General features: G+C 42.3%; 1 protein-coding gene across 1 annotated transcript; it reads left to right on the top strand.

Moving 5' to 3' along the window:
* Positions 1-211: 211 nt before the first annotated feature.
* On the top strand, positions 212-19,387 carry LOC115459192 (oocyte zinc finger protein XlCOF6-like). The gene is made up of 4 exons (XM_030189052.1): positions 212-245; positions 3,564-3,659; positions 14,684-14,794; positions 16,836-19,387. Exons 1-4 carry the CDS (start codon positions 212-214, stop codon positions 18,866-18,868), a joined length of 2,274 nt encoding a protein of 757 aa, XP_030044912.1. The 3' UTR covers positions 18,869-19,387.
* Positions 19,388-23,154: the final 3,767 nt, after the last annotated feature.

Genomic DNA, 23,154 nt, shown 5'->3' with positions numbered 1-23,154 from the left:
AGAGGGCATCTAAATTCTAAAATCATTCCCAAAATGTTAGGCGAAAAAGTTAGCCGAAATCAAATGCTTTCTGAGCACCCCAACGTTTCCCTGAGTGTTTTTCTGGTTTGTGTTTCAGTGCGGGTGACATTTGAGGATATCGCTGTCTCTTTCTCTCAGGAGGAGTGGGAGTATTTAGATGAAGAGCAGAAGGAGCTTTACAGGGAGGTGGATGAAGGACAATTATGAGACCCTGATCTCCCTAGGTAAGAATTGCTTTGTCTGCATTTTCTTAAGAGGAACAACGTCTGATTTAAAAGAAATTTGGCACATTTTTCTGTACCTTCTGCACTTTTGAACCTTCAAAGGACTGATCAGAATGTGTCTCGGCTCTGCTGATTGTCTTAGGATTGCCTCAGTCCCGACTCCATCACCCTGTTATCTTAAGACCTTCCTATGTGTTCTACAAGCTTCCTCCTCTTCCAATCAAGAGAGAATTTTCCTCCAGTTCTTGCATCAAGGCTGAAAATAAGTTGCAGAGCATCACAAATACTCAGTACTAGGATGTAAAGTTAGCTGCTGAGACCAGTCAAAAGTGTGTTGCTGTGTTCATTGATCATTTCCTCAGCAGAATTTTCTCCAGGATCAACATGTGATAAATACAAGAAATCATCATTAACTGTTGTTTTCCATGTGTTTGTTAGAGAGGAAGGTACCAGATCATGACAAGGATCAGTTTTTGTTCCTGCTCTTTCAGCATTGCATAAGTACATAAGTATTGCCATACTGGGACAGACCAAAGGTCCATCAAGCCCAGCATCCTGTTTCCAACAGTGGCCAATCCAGGTCACAAATACCTGGCAAGATCCCCAAAAAGTACAAAACATTTTATGCTATCTCAGAAATAAGCAGTGGATTTTCTCCCCAAAGTCCATTTTCCCTTAGGAAGCCGGCCGAACCTTTTTTTAAACCCCGCTATGCTAACGCTCTTTACCACATTCTGTGGCAACAAATTGGCAACATTGATAGAGCTGGTCTTCCACAATATTGGATATGAAATATCTGTGTTGGCCAGTGAGTTGGTATTCTCCACACTAGCTGCTCTTTTAGAGGGCACCAAGTTGTCTTTATGGAAATACTAGCATAAACTTATATCATCGTGCCTTAAAGTATAGGCAGCTACAGTTAGACCAGCCATGGACCTTGCAGGTGTCTAAATATGAGTGCAACTGTAAGTTACACACATAACTGGGAGTCCCGCCCATGCTTTGACCATGTGTAATCATACGCTATAATATTTATGTTTTCAACATTTCATTGATGGCACTTCAAATAAACCATAGCGAAGAATAAAGTATACATAGCATCCAATGTCAAAAAGTACATAATAAAGACTGGTCACAGTTTATCCCTCCAAACCCCTTCCCAACGTACTCCTTCCTTGCCCTCTATTTATTTTCAACAAGTTTATAGAGGATCCAGTATAATAAGCCTAGTCTACAAATTCCATATACAACAAGTTAAGTTTCCAAGACATATTAGGGGTATAAAAGGATAAAATCCTTCATCTATGTTTAACGATTTTTTACCCCTTCCCATCCAGCTCTTCCAAACCTTCTTCACCCCGCCAGTTTTTATACACCTATCTGTTGAATCAACTACAACAAGAGCAATAAACTAGTCACACCTCTTGTTCCTCTCCCCCAAACATACCATACCACTGAAAAGGAAACTGTGGCATAATATGCACAGGTGGATTCATCTCTCTTTGGACCCCTACCTGCCTAAGCGAGCAGAGATACCCACACACCAACTGTGCTTCCCCCCTCCCTTTTGTGTCGTGCTGACTCGTATCTGTCTTAATTTATCTCATTGCCCCAGTGAAATCTGACTACTGCTAGTGGTGAAATCTTTAGCCTCCCAATCGCAAAGAAATCTCTGTTGCCTCTTGGGGGATAAATATGCTCCTGGTGATTCCCAAATCTAAGTCATGGAGTTGTTCCTCCAGTACCAAAATGGAGGGGAGATGATCCATTACCCATGGTTGGATGCATTCTTTCCAAGGATACAATGGCTTCCCCAAAAATAATTTTTCCCCAGAGTGCCAGTTCCCCACAAACTTGTTTGTTCAACGTGAAAACCACTTGATATCCTAAAACCGACTGGAGAAACAGAAATATAGCTTCCCAAAATGATTTGATCTGCCGACATTGCCACATCCTATGAGAAAAGAGAATCTGTCATCGCACATTTCCTGCAGCCTGTTGCTGAGAAAAATAAGCTCTATGTACTGTCCGGAAATGACCGTCTGTCACTCTGCGCTATGTACTAACCGATGGGGTGTTGCTAAGAGCTGTCAAAAGAAGCGGGCATTAACTGGCCCACCCATTCCTGTCTCCAGCGGTCTGCAACTCCTTGTAAAACCCTAGCCGGTGCCCGACGGTGATTTCTTTATGGAACCACGAGACCGAGATTTTTGCCTAAAGCATCCTCTTCCAAAAATTCCTGCAATTTCCTTCAAAGGCCAAGGATAAACTCACCGCTGGTAAAGTGACCAAATAATGAGACAGACTAGGTATAGCAAAATAGCACTGGGCCTTGTGCGCATGACTAGTGATTCCTGAGACGTCAAAACCGATCCGTGAGCCTTACCAACCTCTCCAACAAAGGACACTTCCCTCTCTTCTAACTGCCGAAAAATCCAATTCTCACTACCTGGCAAAAAGTCCGCATTTCCACTTAGAGATAGTAAAACACTACTAGTAGGCTCCTGCTGCAACAATGAAATCAAATCTCTCCAGAGAGACAAAGGGGTCGAATCAAATACTCCTGCAGACCCTCACTGGCAGATGCTTTAAAGGAGCGTGAAGAAGATAGACCAGATACCAAAGGATGAAAGTAGGCCCGTTCTAAGACTAAATCCATGTATGTAGTAGTACCAATGAGGCAATCCCGCAGATGTCGAAGCAGACAGGCTTGGTTATATCGCCTCATATCCGGAAGCCCCAATCCCAGTCTGGGCACCCACTGGAAACAGGAAAGGTTGGCGTTCCAGTACCATAGTAGCCAAAACAAATCTGCCAGCCGGATCCATGATAGCCAGTTTGGTTTCCAAATGAAGACCCTTCATAATTAAGATCACTACCCCCCACTTTCTGCCAACTGCCGTCAATTCAAAGATCTTTCTAACCCACCAACGTGTCAACTTGGCATGCTCCATTGCAGAGAGATGGGTCTCCTACAGGAAAGCTATCGAAGCCTTCAAAAGTTTTTGTCGCTTAATCGGAGAGTGCAAATTAACTTTCTATTTATGTGTGCCAGGGGCACATAACTGTAGGCACATGGTTTGAAATTGGTCAGTATATTTTGTAACTATCAAAGCTCCCCAATTCTTAAGTGATGGACATTTTTAAAATAAAAAACTTTGACCTATTCCATTACCAGAGTACTTGAAGCAAGGTATAATAACCCCAGAACCCTCTGCTTTATGATGGGTGTCAGTTACAGATCCATTATATGCTTTTCCCCTTGAGAACTACTGCTGTCTACATACGGCTAATATTATTTTTTATTCCTGGAAGCAGGCTATGGAAGGATAAGTCCTGATATATTATCAAGGATTAAACAAGAGGAAGATCCCCCTGAGTCAAGAGAGAGAAAAGTTACTCACTCAGACACAGGTGAGTAATAATACTGTACAGAGTAAGAGCAGGTATTACAGAATACAAATGAATAAAATGAATGTACAGAACAAGAGGAGGTATTACAGGGTATTACAACCAGGCCTTTAATGGAAGAATTAAATTACTTGTTATTTTCACAAACACATATGGAGAGACACGGACATGTTTATCCACTCCTACCCCAGCTGAGATAATATTTAACCATCTCTCTGACCTCATGTGCAACTTTCTTTAAATTAGTCACCTTACTTTCTAATTGTTCTTACTCTCTTACCTATCTATGTGTTCCATCTTTGCTTATATCCTTCACTGTCAATTAAAATGTTCTATTACGTATGTGTTGGCATTGTAAGTAGTATACTATCAGGCTTATTTTCGAAAGAGAAGGGCGCCCATCTTCCGACACAAATTGGGAGATGGACGGCCCCTTCTCTCAGGGTCGCCCAAATCGGCATAATCGAAAGCCGATTTTGGGTGCCCTCAACTGCTTTCCGTCGCGGGGACGACCAAAGTTCACAGGGGCGTGTCGGCAGCTTAGCGAAGGTGGGACTGGGGTGTGCTTAAGAGATGGGCGTCCTTCAGGTGGGCCCCAGAAGTTTTCTTGTTCTCTGTTCAGGTACTAGGGTTAACACCCCCACAGCAGAGATTTGTGAGAATAGCGGTTGGTGTGGCCAGAGTGACAATAGCCGCTCAGTGGAAGCAAAAGGGTGTACCTTCCATAAAAAGTGGCTCTCGAAACTGGGGTATGTCTGTGAAATGGAAAGGTTACTAGCAGAACGTAAACAGAGGCTGAATACCTGGCAGTTGGTGTGGGGCACCTTTCAAGCACAAAGCGCACAGTGAACAAAGTGGTCCCTTGGAATCTTGGACTTGACTGTTTGATGTGTTTTACCCTGGGGGTGGGAGAGATGGGGGGGTGAATAGGGGGGAGTGGGAGGGGGTGGGATCGGGTCACTTCTCTAAGCCAAAACCTTATAAAAGATCTGAAGTTTAATGGAGTTATTGTCACTAATGTTGTTTTAGTCAATCTATGTATTCATTCAATGGCATTATATTGATGGATTGACCTGAAAACACCAATGTTATGGCATACCTTTGCTGGCAGCCACCACTCCCAACGTCTTGCTCTGAGCAGCATGCTGGAACTTCTCTCACCTGCTCGAGAAGTCTCAGCCTGCTGCCCAGAGCTGGAAACAAGGAGCGGGGAGCAGCAGTAGTCTATTTACTTGGCTGGCAGGGCTCAGCATCCCCACCAGCAAAGTAAAAGATAATTCAGCAGGGGGCCCAAGCCCACATTTTGGGAGCCAGTTGTTAAAGTAGCCATGGAGGGCCCTACTTTAACAACCGGCTCCCAAAATTCTTAAAAACTTAACAACCAGCTCTTGCGAGCCTGTGAGAGCCTGCTCCAGCACACCACTGCTGTACACCACCTTGAGTGAATTCTTTCAAAAAGGCGTTAAATAAATCTTAATAAATAAATTACAGACCACTGATGAGTTCTTTTTTTTTTTTTTTTTAAGTTTTTGTTTTTATTGAAAATTCTGTAATGCCATACAAAACAGAGTTGAAAAAACTGTTCCATCGTGCAGAAGCTAATACACTTAGAGGCGCATTTTCAAAGCACTTAGTCTTTCAAAGTCCCATAGGTTACAATGGAACTTTGTAAGTCTAAGTGCTTTGAAAATACGCCTCCACGTCAACTAGTTTCCCCCCCCCCCCCCCTTCCCCTGGACATCATGGTGGCGCCGACAACTGTGCTTTCGACTGTTCATAGGGCTGTCAAATTTTGTTAAAAGTCGCCAAGTGGCCTCTTCTCATTGCAGCAAGTTTCGACATTTGGTATAAGTATTCCACTTTATGCAGTATAAGTTGCATGGAAGGTAGAGACTGTTGTTTCCAAGCCCTTGCCAGAGACAGCTTTGCAGCAACAAAAAACTGAATTGCAAGTCTATGGTGGGAGATGCAAACCTCCGGAGGTTTAAAATGTACCGTGTTTCCCCGAATATAAGACACTGTCTTATATTAATTTTTCCTACCCAAGACCCGCTAGGTCTTATTTTCAGGGGAGGTCTTATTTTTTGGGGGGGGGAAACATCGGGGTCGCCCCCCCCACCCGAGGTCGCCGGGCCCCCCCTCCACCCGCCTTCCGTCGCTCCCAACCTGAAACGCCTCCTTTTACCTTCCTTCGCAAGTTCGGAGCAAGCAGCAGCAGGGCAGACCTCGCCTTCCTTCTGTGCCCCGCCTTCGCCTGACGTTACTTTACGTCAGGCGAGGGCGGGACACGGAAGGAAGGAGTGGCCTGCCCTGCTGCTGCTTGCTCCGAACTTGCGAAGGAAGGTGAAAGGAGGCGTTTCAGGTACCGGTAGTTCCAGGAGCGATGGAGGGCGGGTGGAGGGGGGGGCCCGGTGATCTTGGGTGGGGGGGGCGGCGGCCTTTGTCCGGCTCTCGGCGGCCCTGCTTCAGGTAGGTCTTACTTTCGGGGGAGGCCTTATAATACAAATTTGCAGCAAAACCCCGGTAGGCCTTATTTTCGGAGTAGGTCTTATTTTCGGGGGAACACGGTAGCAGGCAATATTCCGCTTTGCTAGGATAGTTTTGTTGCAACACTTGATGAACCATCCGGAGCACTTGTTTCCAGTAAGTCTGGACCTTCGGGCACTCCCACCATATATTATTATTATTTATTGTTATAATTTTATTTGTAACACTTATACCCCGCGCTTTCCCACTCATTAGCAGGTTCAACGCGGCTTACATAATAGAACAGGTTTACAAGATAACACAAAAAGGATAACAGCCGTAATATAGTGAATAACGAGGTGGACGATAAAGTGGATAAGTAAAATGGGTAAGGGAGGAATGGGTAATATGTAAGAAGGAGCCCTGAGAACCACAGTTACGCCAGCAGTCTGCAGATACCTTAGGATACATTTGCTGTAATTTATCAGGGGTGGGGTACCACCAGTACAACATCTTGAAACCATTTTCTACCATAGTTTGAGCTAAAGATGGTTTGAGCAAGAATCTATATCCCCTCGACCAAGTTTCCCTCAGGTGGGTGCTCTGTAATGCTACTTCCCATCTTTCATTATAATATAATTGGGGGTTAGTGTAGAATAGTAAAGTTAAATATAAACGAGATACACTTCCTGTACCCCTCCCCCCCCATTCCGTAGGGCCTTCACTAGTGCTGTTTCAGTTAAGTCCAGTTCCTTCCGTGCTCGTCTGTGGATATAGTTTCTTAAGCAACTATAGTAAAGGAGGTCACTTTCAACCAACCCAAATTTCTCTTGGAGTTCTTCAAAGTTAAGTATCCTCCCATTAGCCCACACCTGTCCCAGAGTATACAGACCCGCCCGGGCCCACCGCTCATATACTGGTTCTGAGGAGCCCAAAGGAAAACCCGGGGCCCATCGGATAGCTGTCTGCAGGTAGTATTTCCGTATATGGTACCATGTAGATAGCAAGTGGCTCACCCCCAACGGGACTCTCCGCATTATAGCCAATAGGTCACTCCCCGGTAGCCACATGACATCTCCCAAGGATCTGGTCCCCAGCCAGTCTCGCTCCCAGTGGATCCATTTCTTAGTAGTGGCTGGGGTCCAATCCGCTAATACTTTCAGCTGGGCCGCTTGATAGTACAGATAAAAATTGGGAACTCCCATACCCCCCCCCCCCTATTGTGTGTCTGGTACATCATGGCCCGACTCACCCGGGGTGGGTGCTTCCGCCAGATGTAAGCAAACATTTTGCGGTTAAGTTGAGAAAAGAAACTGCGAGGAATTGGGAATGGGAGAGCCAGAAATAGATATAATAATTTAGGGAGCAACATCATTTTGATTGCATGAATGCGCCATGTCCACGATATTGTCAATCCCTCTACCTATCGAGCTCCGCAAAAAGTTCTGCTATCTTCTTAGGGTAGTTAACTGAGAATAAGCCCTCCACAGTGGGTGTTATGTTTATCCCCAAGTATTTAATAGATTTAGCGGCCCAGACAAACGTAAAGGCAGCTTTTAACTGAGGAATTTCCTGTGAGGGAACCGTGAGATTAAGGATTTCCGATTTGGTAATGTTGATCTTAAACCCTGATAATTGCCCATATTGTATAATAATTTCCATGGCCTGTTGTACAGAGGACTCCGGGTGGGACAAGGTCAGGAGCACATCATCTGCAAATAACATTATTTTATATTCCCTTCGTCCCCTGACCAGGCCCCTAATCCCAGGGTTCCCCCTAATCAATATAGCAAGCGTTTGATGGACAAAGCGAATAGTAGTGGAGAAACTGCACAACCCTGTCTGGTTTCCCTATGGAGCTCCAAGGGCTTAGTATATGTACCATTTATTCCCACTGCAGCGCCTTGTGACTCTGGGCAAGTCACTTAACCCTTCATTGCCCCTGGTACAAAATAAGTACCTGAATATATGTAAACCGCTTTGAATGTAGTTGCATTTCCCTTTCCCTTAAAGTTGCTAACTGGCTTGCATACAGCAATTTAAGCCATGCCATGTACCGCCCCCCTATCCCCACATGTTTCAGGACCGCGAAAAAGAATGACCAGTTCACCCGGTCGAATGCTTTTTCAGCATCAATCAAGAGTAACAGCGCTGGTGTCCTATCATCTTTGGCTTGTTGAATTATGTGTAGCAAGCATCTAATGTTATCATGAGTCTGGCGACCCGTAATAAACCCTGCCTGGTCCTCATATATCAACCTCGGCAGTACCAACTGAAGTCAACGTGCTAAGATCTTTGTAAAGATTTTATAATCTGTATTTAAGAGGGAAATTGGTCTATAGGAGCCACACTGCTGGGGATCTTTCCCCGGCTTCAACAGCAAGATAACCGCTGCCAGTCTCCAGCAGTGGGGCAGTTCCTGTACAGTATCAAAGAAGGCAAATGGGGGCCAATCGCTTAACAAACAGTTTATAAAACCTGGTGGGAAAGCCATCTGGGCCTGGGGCCTTATTGTGGGGAAGATCTGAAATCGGCCATTCAATATCATCTATGGTTATGGGTGCAGATGGCAATGCCATCTCTCCCTTCGATAGCTGCGGAAGACAGACCTCCTGAAGGTAAGCTTCCATGACTGTACTGTATCCCCGAGGTGTTTTTAATGGTAAAGATATGGTTGCGCTGGGCTTGTTTCTTTAATTTACAAGCTAATAGCCTACTAGCTTTGTCGCCAAATTCAAAGTGCTCCTGCTGCACCCATTGCAGTGGAAAGCTCAGCCATTTGAACCTCATTAAGCTTTAATCTGAGCTGATTCAATGTTTCGGCTCCCTTGAGATCTGAGGGATCCTTTGTGCAGCTTCTCCAACTGAGCTATATTGCCTCTAAGATCTTGTTCCTGAACCGCCCGAGGTTTGGTAAAATACGCTTGTAATGCTATCAGGTGTCCGTGAAGGACTGCTTTTAAGCCTTCCCATAAAATAGGTGGTTGTATCTACTACTACTACTACTACTTAACATTTCTAGAGCGCGTATTATTCTACTAGGAATAAATGCCCGTTTCTGAGGGCAATGAAACGGGCGCTAGCAAGGGGCCCCCTCCCTCCGAGCTACTTGCCTTGTTCGGTGTTGGCGTCGCTGTGTGTGGGTAGGGTTTTGTTTTTTTTTTGTTTGCTGCGCCTCCGTGGCCGTGCCTGTGGCGTTTCGGTTTCGGGCCTCGAGTGTTATAGCTCCGCCCTCGACGTCATGACGTTTTGACGCGAGGGCGGTGCAGACACTCCAGGGCACACCGGATATCTCGGGCGCCTCAACTTCCGTGGAGGCTTCAGAACGATGGGGTTGCCTTTTATATATATAGATAACCTGGAACTGACATGCAGTGGCACATAATTTGCAGGTAGCTGTGTACTTAGATGGAGGTGAACAGGGTGCATAAGTATGTGCACAAATGATAAAATACTGTAATTTATACTTGTTTCCTGGCAATCTAGGTGTGAGCATTTATACCAGCTCAGTACCTGCTTATTTGCCCTGCTACATTAATATTCTATAAAGAAGAATAGACACATTTTATAAGATGGACATTCCTCTGGTGCCACATAGATGTCTATGTCCCTTGCAAAATAAACAAAGAAGGACGGTCCCTGCTCACCTAGGTCATTGAATTTTAAATATTCCACAATGTATTTTTCCACGGTAGAAATGTTCTGCGGGTCTTGTAATAATGACTCATTAAGCCGCCAATAGCTGGGACCCTTAGGTATACTTATTGTTCCCAGAGTCAGTACCACGAGCGGGGGAATGATCAGACCACGAGCGGGGTTCAGTAGTTACAGCGTGCAGATTATGTGCTATAGCCCCGTCCCCCAGCCAGAGGTCTGTCCTGGAGTGTGTGTTATACTTAGGGGAGAAGTATGTGTAATCCCTCTCTTGACCATGATTCCCATGCCAGAGGTCAGCCAACCCCCAGCGCACCAAAAAGCTTTTAAATATGGTTCTATCCCGCTTAGCATAATATACCTGCCCCGCCGAATTGTCTAGTGGCGGGTCTATTGTAAGATTGAAGTCATCCCCTATTACTAATTGTCCCTGTGCATGGCGTTGTAACCCCCTCTCCACATCTGCTATAAAGGACCCTTGCCCTTCATTAGGTGCATAAATTGACAACATGGTATATTGAATGTTATACAAGGATGCTGTAACTACAATATATCTGCCTTCTTTATCAGCTACAATATTATGTATGTGTCATGGGAGAGCAGCTGATTAGTTGTATTGTAAGCAAATACAGCAGTGGGAAACCACTTATGATTAACTCATTTTTCATGCTGTTGTTTCAAATGGGTCTCCTGAATGAATATCACATCTGCCTTCGGGCGCAGCATTTCTTTAAACATTAATTTGCATGTCATAGGCGAGTTAAGACCACGGACATTCAAAGTAAAAACACTTGAACATATTCATAAGCCCCCTATCGTTCAGCAAGCCTAGTCAGCCACCACTAGATGCCATGTAGTTTCCTCCAACCCCTCCAACCCCCCTCACCCCTAGCCCCCCCCCCCCCCCCCCCCACAATACCAACCGTAATATGTTAGTTTACCAAGTCGTGACATGTCTACTAGAGAGGGAAGTGAGTCACCTATCTATCTACCTGTCAAATATAGTTGAACCTCCACACTCGCCAAGACACTTGTCAGCATCCAGTTATCCTATGTAGTAGAGCAGTTTCTAGAGCTGTTAGTCTCAGCTTGGGCCTGATAGCGATGTAACTTGTCTTCCAGAGATCTGTCTCCTAAGGCGGCCCTTCCCGTGAGATACTCGATGCCATTTCGGCCTGCCTTGCTTCTTATTACCAGGCTGCTGATGGTTCCCTGTTGGGTCAACTCGATCGCCAGTAGATAAAAATTCTTGTGCTTCTTCCAGCAAGGCCACTCTGCAATGTTTGCCCTCTTTGTAGAACACTAGAGCAAAAGGATGTTGCTATTTATACTGGATCTGCTCCTCTCTCAATCAGTAGGTTAAAGGACGTAATTCGCTCCGCCGTTTGAGGGTGGTAGCTGTGAAAGGTCATCATAGATCTCTATGGGGTAACTGTCCCACAGTATAGGTGTAGCTGCCCTTGCTTTGTGCATCACAGCTTCCTTCAATTTAAATTCAGCAAAGCATACCACAATACCCAATTGCAAAGGTATGAAATACAAACTAATGCATGCGTCAAACTTTACCTACCTGAGCACACAATTATGGAACGCGTTACCGCGCAGCTTGAAATCGATCTACGAAAGAACGAACTTCCGCATACTACTGAAGCCCCATCTCTTGAATAAAGCATACCACAAAGATCAACCAATGTGAATATGCACAACTCGCCCATTTATATTCAGAACTGTTTCATAATATCTGCTTGTATACTATTACTATGTCTTATTATCATCATGCTGACCGATCCTTCTGTAATACTAAATGTTTATTTTCTAGCATTCTTCCACTACTCATGATGTATTGTAAGCCACTTTGAGCCTGCAAAGAGGTGGGAAAATGTGGGATACAAATGCAACAAATAAATAAATATAAATAAATATCTTTAGGCACGTTTGGTTTTCTCGTTCCCAAGGCTCGGTGAGCTCACTCGATCCGAATGGATGCAGGTGCACGGGGTTTATCAAGGTCAGAGAGCAAGTGGGCCGCAAGGCACTGAACAACTTCTTCGCAGTCCGAATATTCAGGTAACTCCGGCAGCCCACGGACCCGTATGTTGGAGCGACGACTCCGGTTTTCTACCTTATCTAGTAGGTACCTGGTCCTGTAGCTGCTGTTCAAGCATGGTTAGAGACTCTGCGTGTTCTTCCAGGCCCACTTCCGTTTCAGCCACGCGATTACCCAGCTCTGCTATTTCTCCTCGGAGGTCTGCCCCCAGCTTTGCCAAAGCTTGGTGCATTGCCTTTAAATTGGACCGGATTTCTTGGAGCCAACTGCATAGTGTGGTCCAAGTTTCATGCTGTGGTAACGGCACCTCCCCGTTCGCACTGGGCACCGCCAACCCCGGCGAAAGCTGTTGACTTTCCTCATCTCGGGCGCCATGTTCCTCGGGGTGCGTAGCTGGAGACATCGCCTTCCGCTGAAATGCGTACACTTGTAAATCGAGTGTTTTCACTTGCGAGGCAATCGTAACCTATGCAGCACTCCGGGCCCAGCAGTCGAGACTGTTTCCCGCGTGATATAGTGTGGAGGAAAGCTATTAATTAAGCTAATTCTTGGCAGTGGCTTGGGAGCTCTGTTTTCAAGCTGCCATTCGGGTCTGTGACGTCACTTCCTCCTCCACTGATGAGTTCTTGCGTCAAGGCTGAAAATAAGATACAGAACAGCACAAATTCTCAGGACCTGGATGTAACAGAGTGTGTCAAAGTAGCTGCTGAGACCAGTCAAAAGTGTGGTGCTGTGTTCATTGGTCTTTCCTTAGTTTTGACACTGTAAAGCTGCAGAATTGTCTCCAGGATCAACACAATGATAAGAATAATACAAGAAATCATCAGCAGTTGCTGTTTTCTTGTGTATGTTAGCGAGGAGGATACCAGATCATGACAATGAGTTGCCAATGTGTTTGCCAATGAGTTGGTTATCATCCATACCAGCAGCTCTTTGGAGGGCACCCAAATGTCGTAATTGAAATACTAGCATAACCTTATATCATCGTGCCTTAATGTTTAGGCAGCTACGGTTACACCAGCCATAGACATGGCAAGTGTCTTAATATGTTATACACATAACTGGGAGCCCCGCCCATGTGTAAGGCCCCCTGGCAATTGCACACTATAACATTTATACACGCTCTTATAGAAGAGTGCTTAGGTCACCTGTGTTGGGTAAGTGCTAATTTTCTTTCTATTTACGTGTGCCAGGGGCACGTAACCGTAGGCGCATAGTTACAAAATTGCTCTCAGTGTCTTACCCGGCATCAGGAGTGTCAGTGAGATATGAGCCTTTACCCTAACTAAACCTCTCCTTCCCTTTTATCAGCAGGTGATTCTTCTCTTTAATTCTTGTATAATATCATTCTGTGACAGCAGGGATGGGAGTGCACAAATGTTGATCTGAATTTGAGGGGAGAGGGGGCTGAAGGGCTAATCAGTCACTCAGTAAGACAACTCATAAGTACATAAGTAATGCCACACTGGGAAAAGACCAAGGGTCCATCGAGCCCAGCATCCTGTCCACGACAGCGGCCAATCCAGGCCAAGGGCACCTGGCAAGCTTCCCAAATGTACAAACATTCTATACATGTTATTCCTGGAATTGTGGATTTTTCCCAAGTCCATTTAGTAGCGGTTTATGGGTTTGTCTTTAAGGAAACCGTCTAACCCCCTTTTAAACTCTGCCAAGCTAATCGCCTTCACCATGTTCTCCAGCAACAAATTCCAGAGTTTAATTACGCGTTGGGTGAAGAAACTTTTTCTCCGATTTGTTTTAAATTTACTACACTGTAGTTTCATCGCATGCCCCCTAGTCCTAGTATTTTTGGAAAGCGTGAACAGACGCTTCACACCCACCTGTTCCACTCCACTCATTATTTTATATACCTTTATCATGTCTCCCCTCAGCCGTCTCTTCTCCAAGCTGAAAAGCCCTAGCCTCCTTAGTCTTTCTTCATAGGGAAGTCGTCCCATCCCCGCTATCATTTTCGTCGCCCTTCGCTGCACCTTTTCCAATTCCACTATATCTTTCTTGAGATGCGACGACCAGAATTGAACACAGTACTCAAGGTGCGGTCGCACCATGGAGCGATATAACGGCATTATAACATCCTCACACCTGTTTTCCATACCTTTCCTAATAATGCCCAACATTCTATTTGCTTTCCGAGCCGCAGCAGCACACTGAGCAGAAGGTTTCAGTGTATTATCGATGACGACACCCAGATCCCTTTCTTGGTCCGTAACTCCTAACGTGGAACTTTGCATGACGTAGCTATAATTCGGGTTCTTTTTTCCCACATGCATCACCTTGCACTTGCTCACATTAAACGTCATCTGCTATTTAGCCGCCCAGTCTCTCAGTCTCGTAAGGTCCTTCTGTAATTTTTCACAATCCTGTCGCGAGTTAACGACTTTGAATAACTTTGTGTCATCAGCAAATTTAATTACCTCACTAGTTACTCCCATCTCTAAATCATTTATAAATATATTAAAAAGCAGCGGTCCTAGCACAGACCCCTGAGGAACCCCACTAACTACCCTTCTCCACTAACTCACTAGAGTCCCCTAAAAAAGTTCTTAATTTTAAGGGATTTTATAATGTTCCAGTTTGTTGAAAATAGACCGGGTCAGTTTCAAACAATGACAGCTCCCCAATTCTTAAGTGATTATACATTTTTATAATCAAATACTTGTGACCTGTTCCATTACCAGAGTACTTGAAGTGAGGAATAATAACCCCCAAATCCCTTTGCTTTATGATGAGTGGCAGTAATAGATCCATTATGTGCTTTTCCCTTGAGAACTACTGCTGTCTATTTTTCTGTGAATATAAGGAAAATACAGCTAATATTATTTTTTGTTCCTGGAAACAGGCTATGACGGGAAAAGTCTTGATATATTATCAAGGATTAAACAAGAAGAAGAGACATATGTCCAGGATCCCCAGGAGACAAGAGAGAGAGAAGTTACTAACTCAGACGCAGGTGAGTAATAATACTGTACAGAGTAGGAGCAGGTATTACATAATACAATTGAGTAATAATAAACACTGTACAGAGCATGAAGGGGTATTACGGAGCATAGCCAAGCTTGAGGAATTATTACACAGTACAGTTGAGTAATAATACTGTACAGAGTAAGAGGAGATATTACAGAGTACAAGTGAGAATTAAACATTGTAAAGAATACAGAAGAGGAACAGATTACCAAATCCGTGGCCTCCTCTGAGTGTCCGTGTTTTGATCTTGTAACTTTGGGAGGCATAATTCATGATTTATTTTAAATATTTATATTCCACCTAAGAATTCATTGAAACAGATTCCCAATGAACCTTAATATTAGATAAACTGTACAGTAATGCAGAAATATCAAAATAAAAAAATCTTTAGTATTACCACACATGTAGACATTTATAAAAATTCATACCTGATCATAAAACCTAGAAAATCTGACATTGTTTCAACTGAGCATGTTCATAAAAAAAGTTATAAGCTGCTCAAAGTCAACAAAGGAGAAGGCAGTGGCCTGAGCTGTAACCATTTGAGCCAGCTGACCAGAAAACATGCGATGGGTCACTTTACCCTAAAAACGTAAAGCCAGTGTTCTGAAGAGGGAATAAAATCTTGTTATACAAATAGGCATCATTTGAAACAAAGATAACCGTCTTAGAAAAATATTCATTGTGATGGATTCATTTCTACCGAACCAAAGAAAATAGATTGCTTAAGTCTCGTTTCACTTTCATGATGACTTTACTGTAGTTTGTCTCACAGTGAAGTTGTACAATTATATATTTACTTCCCTATTGAAAAGAATTGTTCCTTGAATCATTTTCAGTAAGTCAAGCTGTACCTGCTGTACACCACCTTGGACGAATCTCTTCATAAAGACAGTTAATAAATCCCAATAAATAAGTAAACTGAGGGTCCAGATTGAGGTTGAGAACTTCAGTTTTCCCTGATATATTGAGTACGATGGCAGAGTTATCAAATTTGTCCATGCTGTAACATGGTCAAAGACTTTTTTTTATTCATTAATAAATGAACAGTAGGCTTTTTAATTGATAGTTTGTGAGGCCACAATACAGAAATAAATTACAGTAATCCATTCTAGAGGTGACATAAGCATGAAGCAATTGTAGATTTACAAAGGAACTTGTTATGTATGATGGAAGAAATCTGCTGGTGAATCTAGCTGTACTTCCGCTAATGTTTTTGCTAGAATAACACCAGGTACTATAGAAAGAGTTCTCTGACATCTGGAGAACCAGAAATAGTGTTCCCCCCCCCCCCCCCCCCCAAAAAAAAAAAAAAAAATCACTTTTCATTCCTTTATCTTAAACCATTCCTAAGGTTCATGCAGGCACTTTCCCAAATGCCTCTCAACAGCCGCTTGATCTTACTGAAATGAATGTAGACAGGGTCATTGAGGAGTGTTTTTTCTCTCTTGACACATCTGCCAGTGACCTACTCGGTGTTTTGAAATGTCCTATGTGGCATTTTATGTCTGTTTATATGAGGGGCAGTTCTTATGTATTTCTTGGCTTCTCCAGTCAGGGGCGCAAAGTCTACACAATGTGTGGGAAAAAAGTGACCCCTTACATAGTTTCAAAATATTTTGCAATTGTTTAAATGCTTAGTATGACCTTTGAAAATTAGTTAATTCATAATTTGTGTTCAAAGTGCCGTCCTTCAACCTTGACACATTCCTAATGTCTTGAACGCCACTGAGCTGTTGGCTCAATGAATTCTGGGTTTCATTCATTAAAAGCTCGACTGTTTTGCATTCTTGATGCGCTGGAGCACCATCCTGTTGAAAAATAAAGTACTCGGAAATGTCTCGAAGTTTAGGCAGAATGGTGCCTGGTGAACTTTTGCACATTCTTGCCAATTGTGGATCCTCTGATGCTCTTGCCACCATGTTATAGAATTGCCCTGTCTATGAACGCAGAAAATTCTGTTTCTTGAGCAATAATAGTTTTCCATAAGTAATACATGACTAATGTCTTCTTTTCATATCCAGCAGTTAATGAGGCTATACAGAAGCTCAAGCAAGAGCAAAATCACGAAGAAACTCCTGTCGAAATGGAACAAATACCAGGACAGTCAAAAAATGTCTGTGAGAATATTTTCCAAGGGATCGAGAGGAGACACACAAGGAATCATCAGCAGGAGTTGGAGAAGAAGCAGAGAGACCCTGCCGGAGAAACACCTTGTGGAATTACTGAGAGTGAGAGAAGTGACGGGGAACTCATAAACATTCCTGAGCACCAGAGACACTTGAGAACAAAGAGTCCCTTCCAAGATAGTAACAGTGATCCAGAACCTTCTAAACTCCCCCAAGATGAGAGGACAGAGAACGAATCCTTTCAGTGTGACAGCTGTGGAACAATCTTCAATATGAATGATCATTTCTTATTGGATAAGAGAACTGACAGTAGGGAGAGATCTTTTTCATGTTCTCAGTGTGAAAAGAGTTTCAGACAGAAGATAAATTTGAAATTAAACCAGAGAATTCATGCTGAATTTAAACCATTTTCATGTAATGAAAATAGCAAAGGTTTTTGTCATCAGGAATCATTAATTACACACCAAAAGACACATACTGGAAACATGAAGCACATAGGAAAGAAACATTTTACATGTACTGAGTGTAATAAGAGTTTCACTAATTCATCATATCTGAAAGTGCACCAGATCATCCATAGCGGAAGGACACCCTTTACATATACCAAGGGTGGTAAAAGTTTTAGTTTATCCTCAATTCTGAAAAGGAACCAAGTAATCCACAGTGGACAGAAACCTTTTTTTTGTAGTGAGAGTAGTAAAGGTTTCAGTGAGGCTTCACAGCTGAAGAGGCATCAAATGATCCACAGTGGAAAGAAACCTTTTACATGCACTGAATGTAATAAAAGTTTCACTTCTTCATCATACCTGAAAACTCATCAAATGATCCACAGTGGAAAGAAACCTTTTACATGTACTGAGTGTAATAAAAGTTTCTCTTCTTCATCATACCTGAAAGCTCATCAAATGATCCACAGTGGCAAGAATCCTATTACATGCACTGAGTGTAATAAAAGTTTCACTTCTTCATCATACCTGAAAACTCATCAAATGATCCATAGTGGAAAGAAACCTTTTACATGCACTGAATGTAATAAAAGTTTCACTCGTTCATCATACTTGAAAATTCATCAAATGATCCACAGTGGAAAGAAACCTTTTACATGCACTGAATGTAATAAAAGTTTCAGTTGGTCATCATACCTGAAAACTCATCAAATGATCCACAGTGGAAAGAAACCTTTTACATGCACTGAGTGCAATAAAAGTTTCACTGATTCATCATACTTGAAAACTCATCAAATGATCCACAGTGGAAAGAAACCTTTTACATGCTCTGAGTGTAATAAAAGTTTCACCAGGTCATCAACTCTGAAAATACACCAAAACATTCACAGTGGAAAGAAATCTTTTACATGCACTGAGTGTAATAAAAGTTTTACCTGGTCTTCAGCTCTGAAAATACACCAAAACATTCACAGTGGAAAGAAACCTTTTACATGCACTGAGTGTAATAAAAGTTTCACTCGTTCATCACACTTGAAAATTCATCAAATGAGCCACAGTGGAAAGAAACCTTTTACATGCTCTGAGTGTAATAAAAGTTTCACCACATCATCATGCCTGAAAATACATCAAAACATTCACAGTGGAAAGAAACCTTTTACGTGCACTGAGTGTAATAAAAATTTTGCTTCTTCATCGTACCTGAAAATTCATCAAATGAGCCACAGTGGAAAGAAACCTTTTACGTGCTCTGAGTGTAATAAAAGTTTCACCAGGTCATCACGCCTGAAAATACACCAAAACATTCACAGTGGAAAAAAACCTTTTCCATGCACTGAGTGTGATAAAAAGTTTACTTCTTCATCGTACCTGAAAATTCATCAAAAGAGCCACAGTGGAAAGAAACCTTTTCCATGTGTTCAATGTCCTAAAACTTTCATTCAGCTAGGACATCTAAAAAAACATCAGCTGATCCATCATACCTGAAAACTCATCAAATTATCCATAGTGGAAAGAAATCTTTTGCATGTTCTGATTGTAATAAAAGTTTCACTTTGTTATCAAGTCTTAAAATGCACCAAAACTTACACAGTGGAAAATCCACCAAACACTCCATAATGTCATGAAACCTTTTCCATGTATAGAGTGTGGTAAATGTTTGAGTGAGCCATCACAGCTGAAGAGGCATCAAATGATAGACCGTTCAAAGAACTGTTTTACATGCACTGAGTGTAATAACAGTTTGTCACTCAACATATCTGAAAATCCAACAAATAAACCACAGCAGAAAGACGCCTTTTACATAATAGCTGAAAATGCACCAAATCAGATTGGAAAGAAACCTTTTATATGCAGTGAGGTTTCACTAATTGTACCTTTTGTATAAATCTGCAGTCCATAAGATGGTGGACTACTGTGTAACTCCTAAGATGCTTGCCCTTCTCTCTGTAGAGCAGAGTCTCCCCAACTCTGTAATACAACAGGGTAAGGTGATCATGAGTTGATAGGCAGAATTGCAACAGAAGTTCTTATCTAGCATTCCACTTGCAAGCACAGCAACAGGGAGGGGTGAAGAAGGAGGTAAAAAAAAAGCCCTAGGGCTGTCATGTGCAGATTTGTGGTTGTGGGTCTTGAGACTGGTTTTGCAGAAAGAAGTTCAGCTAGGAGTTGTTTTTATATAAGGAGGGCAACAGCAGAGATAGCACGTATACACAGTTAGATAAGACTACCTCAGACACAGGAACTTTGCTAGCACTGAGAAGCGATTTGCTTCAGGGTTGGTCTAGTTCCTCTCACAGGAAGAAAGAGACTCTTTTTGCATGTGCTACTTATATAATTGTAATTGGCAAAACCAGGGCTGTGGAGTCGGTACAAAAATCCTTTGACTCCGACTCCTCAGTTTATGGTACCTCCAACTCCGACTCTGACTCCGACTCCTCAGTTTTTAATATGTATTTTTTTTGCATGTTGACTGAAAGAGTGCAGCATGCAAGGCTGCATGTTAATGTTTGGGTTTAAAATCTATGTCATTGTGACTTTTTATTTTATTTATTAAAGAAACTATAAATATTCATTAATCCTAAAGTTTAAACAAAAAAACACACATAAAAAAACAAGGTTATGTTTATTGTTTTTTTTATCAAGTATAAAGTCATCATAGCATTAGCAAGTATACAAATCTGGAACAACCACATCCTTTGGAAATTAGAACAAAATCAAAGTTAACCTACATAAACCAAAAACATTTGGAAAACCTAAAACAACTTATATATTATTTAAACTTGGCATATATAGCTGTAGAATAGCTGTTAAACATAATCCAAAATTAACTAATATATTGTTCTTAGAAACAGAATTGCTTCTGCCAGATCCTCCTTCATAGAAGCCCTTAAATCTGATTTGATTATTTTCAGTGCTGAAAACAGTCTTTCAACACTGACTTGGGTGGGTGGCATTGCTGTTACGGTTCTAGCTGCATCACTGACAATCTCTGGATAAACAATGATGGCTTCTTCTATAGTCAGTTTTGATGAGCGGTCAAACTTTTCCACTTCTTTTAATCCTTTAAAAAACTCTTGCATGAATTTCTTTATATGGACATTTACAGGTTGCTTTTTTCCATGCTTAACCGACATCGCTTTGCTTTTGAAGCTTCCATTTGTTCAAATAGGCTTGAAAATTCTCTTCTTCATTTGAAGAGGATGAACCTGAGTTACCATTATCACCAGTATTTATAGCTTTAGCTTCATCCAGTGGTTTATGAGTTTCAGGTAGCAACCCTTTCATGCGAACTGCTATGTCATAGAGTGCCTGTTTTCCTGTAGCAATTTGGTCACTGCTCAACAAAATTCGGCTCATTGGATCAACATAAATAGCAGCTAAGAGAATTTGATTATCCAGCAAGAGCTCCTCTCTTTTCCTCATTGAAGATACAATGCCATCAGCAATTAACCCCCCACTTTTGTTAAGGTTATATATCAAGCCCTTCCATTCCAAGAAGAATTTACCTGGTGTTAAATCTTCATATTGCAGCTTCTTGGTAACAGCAAAAGGGTAAGAAAGTAGCCTTTCTAATTCTGTAACTTGAGCCCACTGGTTTTCTTTTAATGAAACATTTACATTGTCCAGTTCTTCAAGAAAGTCTTTTAGTTCAAGCAAACGCTTTATCATCAAGTAAGTGCTTCCCCAGCGCGTTGCTTGATCCAAAATGGTTCCTTTTCCAGCACGTCTCTTCAGAATAGCATCTGTTTTAGGGATCCTGGCTGCAACAGCTACTTGCCTCAACTTGCTAATTAGTGTAGCCGCATGACGATCCTTCAATCCATCTCTTATTGCTAGTTGCAGAATATGAACAGCACAACGCATATGTTGAATGGTAATAAGCTTAGATGCTTCTTCAGCAATATCATCCAAACTTCCACAGCTTTCTTGAATTGCAGAACTGTCATCTTCTGATATTTGTATGCTGCTTTCTTCATCAACTTCCTTCATTTTTTCAATTGTGCTTAACATATTTGAAGCATTATCAGTTACAATACATAGAATGTGTTCCTTTTTAATTTCAAAATCTTCTAAAACACCTTCCACTAACTTCTGCAGATACTCACTGGTATGATGTGCCTGAGTGTCCTTTACTCCTAATGTCTGGGTTATTGTTTTTTTGTTTTCATCAGCAAATCTAACATTAATTGCAAAATAATTGACTCTATGACGTGTGCATGCATCCATTTTAATAAAGATAAAACGTCCCTTCAGACTTTTTCTTAGTTCTTCCTTCTTACATTTGGCCTCTTCAAGTATAAGTTTACTTATACTTTCTCGTTCCAGAGAAACTCCAAGCTTTTTAGCCATTTCTCCATTTAAGCCTAAAAAGGCTGGTTGTGAAAAAAAAGATAGTGGTATACTATTCTTTACTGCCATTTCAATGATGTGGTTTTTTAATTTTTCTGGTGTCATTGTTATAGTAACTTTGTCAGCTGTAAAAAATCTTGATAGTTGTGTCTGGCCTCCAGTAGATTTCTGATCTTTTATTGACCCTGAAGTAGATGGAATGTTTTCATTGCTATATTTCTCATTCACAGCTTCTAACACTTTAGGATGGACACGCTGCAAGTGTCTTTTTAAATTTGATGCTCTTGTAGGTGCATTTTTTTCATAACCACTGAAACTGCTAATTTTTGCATCACATGCTTTTTCACCATCATCATCTTCTATAATACATTGACATACATAATGTTTCCCATCTGTTGATATTGTAAAGTGTTCATAAACAGCAGACTTTGTCATGTTTCCTGACATTCTTTTTGCCATTGTGAATGGTGTGCCACTTCCACTAAAATATAAAGCTCTTCTTGCAGAGAGAGAGGAAGTTGAGTGGAGTCTCTCTGCTGCCTTATCTGTGTGTGCTGAATCATCTTCTCTTGGAGCTTAAGTTCACTGTGGGGTCAGAGAGGAGGTGCTCTACAGCAGGTCAGTAAATGCAAAGGGAGACTGAGCAGAAGGAAGCTCTCCAGCAAAATAGTTCAGCTGGACTTCACACTAGTGAAACAACTAGGTACTAAGCTTTATTCACAGCAGAGAAGTACTTTATTCAAATGTATGAGGAGTCGGAGTCGGTACATTTTTGCCGACTCCAACTCCAACTCAATGTACCCAAAATTGCTGCAGACTCCATGACTCCGACTCCACAGCCCTGGGCAAAACAGCAATTAGGTTGTTTTTATTGTTGTTACATTTGTACCCCGGCTTTCCCACTCATGGCAGGCTCAATGCGGCTTACATGGGGCAATGGAGCGTTAAGTGACTTGGCCAGAGTCACAAGGAGCTGCCTGTGCCTGAAGTGGGAATTGAACTCAGTTCCCCAGGACCAAAGTCCACCACCCTAGCCACTAGGCCACTCCTCCACTCCGTGATAAATTTATGATTTGCTTCCGTGATAAATTTATGATTGGGTAATTGTGAATCTCTTCCTGTGAACTTCAGGATCAGGCAATGCCCAAATTAGTTTATGCAGGGAACAAGCACCCTGAAGGTTTAGCCTCGCATCTTGCTGCCTGTCAGATAAGGAGCACAGGTATAAGGTTAAACAAGTGGTGAACTCTGATGTTGAAGTGTGGGTGACATTGCTAAACAGGTATCTGGGCAAATGGGCACTAGCGCTTGTGAGAAGGAGAGCGCATTGGTTTGGGGGTTTATTTCCAGGGTTCCTGGTGTGCAGGGGTATGGCCTCGGGGGGTACCTGGTCAAAATAGCCCCGACAAAAAAACTCCAAA

The sequence above is a fragment of the Microcaecilia unicolor genome, unplaced genomic scaffold, assembly GCF_901765095.1.
Source record: "Microcaecilia unicolor unplaced genomic scaffold, aMicUni1.1, whole genome shotgun sequence".
Taxonomy (NCBI): Eukaryota; Metazoa; Chordata; class Amphibia; order Gymnophiona; family Siphonopidae; genus Microcaecilia; species Microcaecilia unicolor.
This window is presented reverse-complemented; position numbering and strand designations above follow the sequence as displayed.